Below are 8,422 nucleotides of genomic sequence, written 5' to 3' on the forward strand. Positions count from 1 at the left end.
AGCCACCTAGACTAGCCACAGCGCCGAGCGCCATGACACCGGAAGCAGGCGTGACGTCATCCTGAAAATGCTCTATGCCTCCCCGTAGTGAAGCAGAAGCGGCTTCTTTGTGCGGGGATTGCGGTGCCCTGAGCGCCGGGAGGTTACCGGTGTGTCGCCCGTGGTGACGTCAGAGAAGGGAAGCCTGGGACTGGAGAGAGGCGAGTCGGTGAAAGGGGGCGGGATAGAGTTGTTGGGTGTGACGTCACTGCGGAGGGAGGGCAGTTGCTGTGACGTCCCAGGCTCGGTGTGGTGATATACGCGTGGTACCATGATGTCATGTATGAGTCAGCATATGGGAGCTGTCTGATGTCAGAGGGGGGGAGAGAGAGAGGAACTGGTGATGTCATAAGTATAAGGCAGGAGGTGGGCGAGGGGTAAATGATGTCATAAGTGTGACAGTGAGAAACGGGGGCAGTAATGTCATGTGTAAGACAGGTAGTGATAGTGGGGGCAGTGATGTCATACATGTGAGACAGGGTACCTGGTGATGCATCCTCCTTTCAGGGGCAGGAAGCAGTGAAGTGGATGATGTCATCATTGTGACAGCAAGGGACAGGCGACTGATGATTTCATAAGCAAATGTGTTGGTGTGGGAATCAGGGTGATGATGTCATAAGCAGACATGCCTGTGCGTCTTTTTGCGCACTGCCAAGTAGCTGATGTATGTATATCTTTATACAGCGCCCACATTGTACTCGGCGCTTTACAAGACAGACAATATAGGACAGGGAATTATAATACAATAAGTGCAACAAACAAAGCCAGACAGTAGGAAAATAAATCCCTGCCCCGGAGAGCTGACACTCTAAGGCCTCGTTTTATAGTTGCGGCGTCAGTGCGCGTGACGTCACTCGTTGCGCTCGCAAAACCTGCGTTGGAGGCATTGGGAGGCGTGTCCATGACATCACGTGAGCGGTTTGGCCTCATTGGCTGAACCACTCACGTGACGCGGCCGTCGCGCGGCAAGAACAATTTAAAATGTCTTTTTTAAAAATTGCGCGCTTGGATGCGTTGGTCGCGCTCACTGTGCGCGCTCATTGGCACACGCCACCACTATAAGGCCCTGGACATGTTACCTGCTTGCTGGCGGAAGCGCGCTGAGGCGCGCTCTCGCTCAGCACTGAGCCCCTACAGTTGCAATTAGAGCGGCTTTAGTAGGGGCTCAGGTGCGCTTCCGCGCGCTTGCGGAAGCGCAGGTCTTGGGGGAATTTAAAATTCCCCCGCTTGCCGGCGAGACAGGCCGGTCACGTGAGCGGTTCGCCCAATGAGGGCGAACCAGCTCCGTGACGTCACTGGCCCGCCCCCGGCCAGTGATGCGCTCGCCCCCGGACCGCCCCCTGACGGCTGCTGAGAGCGCTTGCGGTAAGCAACCGCAAGGCCAGGGAAAGCACCCGCTTTCCCTGCGCCTCAGCACGCCAGCAGGGACCATGTACTCGGCCTAATCCCAGCCTAAGTGGCATGTTGGGAGATTTACACAAACAGCAGGTGAGGGAATAAGTGCAGTAGATGGCAGTGCTTGGCCACCATGGCTGGTAGGCGTGACTGTGGGTGTGGGACAATCGACATGAGTCCAGGCTAATGAAAAGCTTTATTTAGGAGGTCACTTTTAAGGTTTGACTTAAAGGTGCTGGGTGTATACTGAGTGTGAGGGAGTCCCACAGGCAAGGGGCAGTGAGGGGAAAAGGTTTAGGGCAAGAGAAAGCAGTCGCGGTGAAAGGGGTGGAGAGGAGACAGTTATGGGTAGAGCGCAGGGGTATAGCGAGAGCTCAGAGCTGTTATGTAGGACGCAGATGAGTGGAGAGCTTTAAAGGTAAGGAGGAGAACTTTGTGGGTGATCCGGAACTTGATGGGAAGCCAGGAGAGGGATTTAAGGAGGAGACGAGCAGAGACGACTTTTCTGGGAGAAAGTGAAATTATTCAAGCAGCAGAATGTGGGGTAGATTGCAAAAGAGAAAGTTGTGAGGCAGGGAGGCATATTAGCGGTATGTTACAGTAATCCAGGCGGGAGAGCATAAGGGCATGCATGAGAGTTTTAGCATTAATGTGGCAGGAAAGAACGGATTTTGACAATATTACGGAGGAAAAAGCGACAAGATTTAGCCACGCCGTGAATGGAGAAGGAAAGGGAAGAGTCAAATGTCACTCCTAGGCAACGTGCTTTGATGACAGGATGGATGGTAGTACTGTTTACTGTGATGGAGAAAGGGGATATTGGGCCAGATTTAGGTGGAGATATGAGGAGCTCAGTTGTAGACACATTAAGTTTAAGGCGGCAGACACGAGGATATAGCCAGGAGGACAATCCGAGACACGGGACTGGATTGCAGGAGTGAGGGTAGAAGTGGGTAGATATATCTGCGTATCATCTGCATAGAGATGATATTTAAGACCAAAAGAGTTGATGAGTTCAACCAAGTGACAGCATGTAGAGAAAAGGGGGTCTCAGGACAGAGCCCCGAGGTACACCAACAGACAGATCAATAAAAGACGTTCACAGCAGAGAATATGCGATGGGAGAGATAAGATGAGAACCAGGAGAGCGCTTTGTTGCAGACACCAAGACTAGAATATAAAGGAGAAGAGAGTGACCAACAGTATTGAAGGCAGCAGAGGGATCGAGTAGTATTAGTAAGGAACGTGAGCTTGGGATTTCACTTCATGTACATGGGGGGGGGGGGGGGCGCGGTGGTTACCGAGGCCCCGCGCCCTTCCCCAAGGCATTTAAATGATATGCCGGGGGAGGCGTGAGGCCTCTGTAACTCCCTTACCTGCTCTCTGCCGGCTCTTCAGCGACGTGTCGCCATGGCTACGCAGGTCAAAGGCCGCTGTGGTCACGTGATGTCACATGATCCGCTGCGTCATTTGACACCAGGTCCTTGGAGAGGGGGGGCGCGAACTCTGCGGCTGCCGGGCAGGGGGACGCAGCTCCGGAAGTGTGCGCACCCCTGAGGTAGAACATTGACTACTTTAGTAAGCACAGTCTCTGTTGCGCGAGCTGTACGAAAGGCTGATTGTAAAAGGGACACACAGTCCCAGCAAGCTCAAGAAACCCCCAAACCCAGCACATCGTGTGTGTGTGTGTGTGCCTGTGTGCCTGCGCGTGTGTGCGTGTGTGCGTACGTGCGTGCGTCTGTGCGTCTGTCTGTCTGTCTGTCTGTGTGTGTGTGTTGATTGTGCTCTAATGTGAACATATGGATATGTATAATATATCTAGACTTATAAATATAAAAAAGTGATAGTCACCAACATACCGATATATGAAATAGTGAATATATACAACTAGTATTAACAAAATGATAAATCAAACAGTGAAAGAAAAAATAGAACAGAAAAAATGCAATATAAAATATATATATAAAATATAAAACCAGTACCAATAGAAAGTCCAAAGGATATATGTAGTTGAATCCAATAGAAGGGGAACTTCAGGCTGCTCTCAAACGGATGAACCACATCCAGTGGAACCTGTAGAAAAGAAAAGAGGAGAGAGCGCACGCCCCATAGCGTAAAAAGATAACAATTTATTGGGGGGATGGGAGAAGGGGAGGGATAAGAATCGCACTCATAAGATGTCAAATATAAATGCACAATTGTGAAATAGTATCACCGCCAGGTTGCAAAATTACCACAGTCCAAGGATAAGGTCCACAAGGAAGATGATACTTCGTATTTGCAGTTGATGTAAATCGTACACCACCAGGTGTAGTCTTTCCGTGGGTGTTTTGGCTGCTCGGCTGGTGTCTCACTTGGCCCAGAGGAACACACGGTCTGTACAAACATCCAGCGCGACTCGACCAGATTGCGCACTTCCGTATTGACGCAGTGTCGTGACGTAATAACGTAGTGACGTCCCTGACGCGTTTCGTCGCAACGGCGACTTTCTCAAAGGGGGAGTGAATTCAGAGTTCACATAGAGGGATATATAAACCCTATTGTTGCTTAGCAACCCTTGTATATTAGTCCTCATAGGTGCAATCATTAAATTGAATCCTTATAGGAGTTACCAATAGAAAATGTCCTAAGGCTAGTAAAATAGCACTGTAGTATCAAAAGTTACAATAAATCAACAAACTGTGTCTATTTCATGTAGTTTTTTATTCCAGTTTGTTGGTTTACACCACGGAAAGACTACACCTGGTGGTGTACAATTTACATCAACTGCAAATACGAAGTATCATCTTCCTTGTGGACCTTATCCTTGGACTGTGGTGATTTTGCAACCTGGCGGTGATACTATTTCACAAGTGTGCATTTATATTTGACATCTTGTGAGTGCGATTCTTATCCCTCCCATCCCCCCAATAAATTGTTATCTTTTTACGCTATGGGGCGTGCGCTCTCTCCTCTTTTCATGTATGTATGTATGTATGTATATATCAAAAGACAGAAATGCTAAATGCTACATCCAATGTGACGAAAAATATATTGGTACAATACTTCAATGCTGAGATTCTCGTGAGTAAGGGTTATTTAGTTAAACCCTTTGGCCAAAGCGTTATAAGCCTGCAGCCACGCCAAGGCACAACCAAGTTTGCAGGTCCTAACACTACCTGGTAAAATTCTCATTTACCTCTGCTGGAGAGAGAATGACCACCGTGGGTCTGTCCAAACGCAGGAACATGGAAAAGACCTGCTAACTTAGGAAGTTTGTAAAAGGGTCCAGGAGCGTACGGGAATTCAGAAAGTTGATGATACGGAGAACACGAGACGTCGTGCAATTTGAGGGATACCGGGCGGTAGTTAGTAAGGCACGTAGGGTCTAGGGTGTTTTTGAGAATAGGTGTGACCACGGCATGCTTAAATGAAGAAGGGGAGAGAGCCGGAGGACAGGGAGGAATTAAAGATGCGGGTGAGCGTGCGGAATAAGGAGTAAGAGATCTGATAAGGTGTGAGGGGATGAGATCGGGGGGGGGGGGGGCATATTGTAGAGGGAGAAGAGCAAATTAGCTAGAAACTTCCAACTCTGTAACTGGAGAAAAGGAGTCAAGAGTGGAAGAAAGAGCTTTAAGCTGCGTCCATACTGGTTCCGATGGCCAATGGAGGCCAGACTTGTATAGTGCGTGCGCGTGCATGTGAACGGAGAGGCGACCGATGCGAGACAAACTTGTTTGTCTTTGCCGCCCGGTGGCCCGGTCACGTTCGTGGTTTAGCCAATGAGAGCGAACCGTACACGTCACGGGCACCAAGGCACGCCCTCACCATGCCCCCCATCGCTTAACACTGCAGGACACAGATCTCGGGAAGTACAGGCGCTCGCGCGCGCCTGTACTGTGTCCGAGGCCGTAGGTAGAAGCAGAGAGGAGGATGGGAAGGGACAGAAGGAATCTCCGTGTGGATGGCATCCACCTTGCCTTTAACGTGGTCAGCAAAGGCTTGAGGAGAAGGGAAGGGAGGATGGGAAGTGGCAGCTGAAGGTCGGAGGAGGGAGTCAGATACAGGGCGTGTATTGGATCTGTGAGTGTTGATGAGTGAGGGGTTGTGTTGTTTGGCCTTAGAGAGGGCTGAGTTATACAGGACTGGAGCCATTGATAGTGCAGGAAGCCCGCCTGTGTGTGATTCCTTTCATACTGTAGGTGTTCAGAGGAGTGTGACGGGGAGCGTGTTAGCCAACGCCGTGGGTTATAGAGATGGGTGTGCCGGAGCCAAGACGGGGCATACAGATCAGGAGAGGAAGGAGAGAGAAGAGAGGTTAGAGGTCAAGAGAACGAATGTCTCGAGAGTAGCGAGTTTAACAGGTAGGAGGGGGGTGAGGGGGTGAGTGGTGGTGAATGATATGATGATGTGTACAATAAACTGATTATGTTATAATCACTCTGGGTTATGTCACAGACCAAATAAAGCGTATTATTTGAGCATGTGATGAGGGAATTGATCGTCAGGGTGTGGGGGGGGGGAGCTGATGTCACCGGAGGTGTTATATCCCCGTCATGTCCCCACAGGAGTCGTTATGTCTAACGAGCTGGACGTATTTGTGGGAAACACCACACTGATAGATGAGGAGGTGTATCAGCTATGGCTGGACGGGTATTCAGGTACTGTCACTGTGTCACCCTGCGGGGGGGGGGGGAGACAGACTCATAGCTCCCTTCTGTCTGTGTCACTGTGTCACCCTGCGGGGGGGGGAGACAGACTCATAGCTCCCTTCTGTCTGTGTCACCCTGCGGGGGGGGGGGGGACAGACTCATAGCTCCCTTCTGTCTGTGTCACTGTGTCACCGTGCGGGGGGAGGGACAGACTCATAGCTCCCTTCTGTCTGTGTCACTGTCACCCTGCGGGGGGGAGGGACAGACTCATATCTCCCTTCTGTCTGTGTCACTGTCACCCTGCGGGGGGAGGGACAGACTCATAGCTCCCTTCTGTCTGTGTCACTGTGTCACCCTGCGGGGGGGGGGGAGACAGACTCATAGCTCCCTTCTGTCTGTGTCACTGTGTCACCCTGCGGGGGGAGGGACAGACACATAGCTCCCTTCTGTCTGTGTCACTGTCACCCTGCGGGGGGAGGGACAGACTCATAGCTCCCTTCTGTCTGTGTCACTGTGTCACCCTGCGGGGGGAGGGACAGACCCATAGCTCCCTTCTGTCTGTGTCACTGTGTCACCCTGTGGGGGGGAGGGACAGGCTCATAGCTCCCTTCTGTCTGTGTCACTGTGTCACCCTGCAGGGGGGAGGGACAGACTCATAGCTCCCTTCTGTCTGTGTCACTGTGTCACCCTGCGGGGGGGAGGGACAGACTCATAGCTCCCTTCTGTCTGTGTCACTGTGTCACCCTGCAGGGGGGAGGGACAGACACATAGCTCCCTTCTGTCTGTGTCACTGTGTCACCCTGCGGGGGGAGGGACAGACCCATAGCTCCCTTCTGTCTGTGTCACTGTGTCACCCTGTGGGGGGGAGGGACAGGCTCATAGCTCCCTTCTGTCTGTGTCACTGTGTCACCCTGCAGGGGGGAGGGACAGACTCATAGCTCCCTTCTGTCTGTGTCACTGTGTCACCCAGCGGGGGGAGGGACAGACTCATAGCTCCCTTCTGTCTGTGTCACTGTGTCACCCTGCGGGGGGAGGGACAGACTCATTGCAGCGTCCCCGTGTATCCCGGCAGTGAATGACGCTGTTGGCATGCGGTTGAAGAGCGGGATCCTGGATCAGACGGGAGCGGGTCCTGATGTCCTGGAGAGTGACACAATGGATCATTACCGCACCTTCCAGATGATCGAGAGGCTCCTGCATTACCCCCCAAAACTAGTGCAGCAGCTGCTCTTCCAGATCCCCCCCTACAGGCAGAGCATGCTGATAGAGAGGTGAGGGGGGGGAGACCCCCTACAGGCAGAGCATGCTGATAGAGAGGTGAGGGGGGGGAGACCCCCTACAGGCAGAGCATGCTGATAGAGAGGTGAGGGGGGGGGGGGGGAGAGACCCCCTACAGGCAGAGCATGCTGATAGAGAGGTGAGGGGGGGGAGACCCCCTACAGGCAGAGCATGCTGATAGAGAGGTGAGGGGAGACCCCCTACAGGCAGAGCATGCTGATAGAGAGGTGAGGGGGGGGAGACCCCCTACAGGCAGAGCATGCTGATAGAGAGGTGAGGGGGGGAGAGACCCCCTACAGGCAGAGCATGCTGATAGAGAGGTGAGGGGGGGGGGGAGAGACCCCCTACAGGCAGAGCATGCTGATAGAGAGGTGAGGGGGGGGGGGAGAGACCCCCTACAGGCAGAGAGGCATGCTGATAGAGAGGTGAGGGGGGGGGGGAGAGACCCCCTACAGGCAGAGCATGCTGATAGAGAGGTGAGGGGAGGGGGGGAGAGACCCCCTACAGGCAGAGCATGCTGATAGAGAGGTGAGGGGGGGGAGACCCCCTACAGGCAGAGCATGCTGATAGAGAGGTGAGGTGGGGAGACCCCCTACAGGCAGAGCATGCTGATAGAGAGGTGAGGGGGGGAGACCCCCTACAGGCAGAGCATGCTGATAGAGAGGTGAGGGGGGGGGGGAGAGACCCCCTACAGGCAGAGCATGCTGATAGAGAGGTGAGGGGAGGGGGGGAGAGACCCCCTACAGGCAGAGCATGCTGATAGAGAGGTGAGGGGGGGGAGACCCCCTACAGGCAGAGCATGCTGATAGAGAGGTGAGGGGGGGGGGAGAGACCCCCTACAGGCAGAGCATGCTGATAGAGAGGTGAGGGGGGGGGGAGAGACCCCCTACAGGCAGAGCATGCTGATAGAGAGGTGAGGGGGGGAGAGACCCCTACAGGCAGAGCATGCTGATAGAGAGGTGAGGGGGGAGAGACCCTCTACAGACAGAGCATGCTGATAGAGAGGTGAGGGGGGGGGGAGAGACCCCCTACAGGCAGAGCATGCTGATAGAGAGGTGAGGGGAGACCCCCTACAGACA

The 8,422-nt window shown here is 53.1% G+C and overlaps 1 protein-coding gene across 4 annotated transcripts; it reads left to right on the forward strand.

Annotated features, from left to right (window-relative positions):
* Positions 1-13: 13 nt before the first annotated feature.
* Positions 14-7,367, forward strand: FIBP (FGF1 intracellular binding protein). 4 transcript variants are annotated; one of them, XM_075569834.1, is made up of 3 exons: positions 14-200; positions 5,982-6,074; positions 7,138-7,365. In XM_075569834.1, the coding sequence occupies exons 2-3, from the start codon at positions 5,990-5,992 to the stop codon at positions 7,338-7,340; spliced, it is 288 nt and encodes a 95-aa protein (XP_075425949.1). In that variant the 5' UTR covers positions 14-200; positions 5,982-5,989; the 3' UTR covers positions 7,341-7,365. The 4 variants fall into 4 exon arrangements, with proteins under 4 accessions (XP_075425949.1, XP_075425950.1, XP_075425951.1 ...); XM_075569835.1 differs by having other exon boundaries at positions 200-320; XM_075569836.1 differs by lacking the exon at positions 14-200 and adding an exon at positions 210-286.
* Positions 7,368-8,422: the final 1,055 nt, after the last annotated feature.

The sequence above is a fragment of the Ascaphus truei genome, chromosome 14 (genome assembly GCF_040206685.1).
Source record: "Ascaphus truei isolate aAscTru1 chromosome 14, aAscTru1.hap1, whole genome shotgun sequence".
NCBI lineage: Eukaryota > Metazoa > Chordata > Amphibia > Anura > Ascaphidae > Ascaphus > Ascaphus truei.

Excerpts from the sequence above, each read along its gene's own strand:
- FIBP (XM_075569832.1), top strand. The coding sequence starts at position 5,507 with ATGAGTGAGGGGTTGTGTTGTTTGGCCTTAGAGAGGGCTGAGTTATAC. Across the intron at positions 5,778-5,981 it reads GAGAGTAGCGAGTTTAACAG|GAGTCGTTATGTCTAACGAG; the intron begins GTAGGAGGGGGG and ends ATGTCCCCACAG. Across the intron at positions 6,075-7,137 it reads ATGGCTGGACGGGTATTCAG|TGAATGACGCTGTTGGCATG; the intron begins GTACTGTCACTG and ends GTATCCCGGCAG.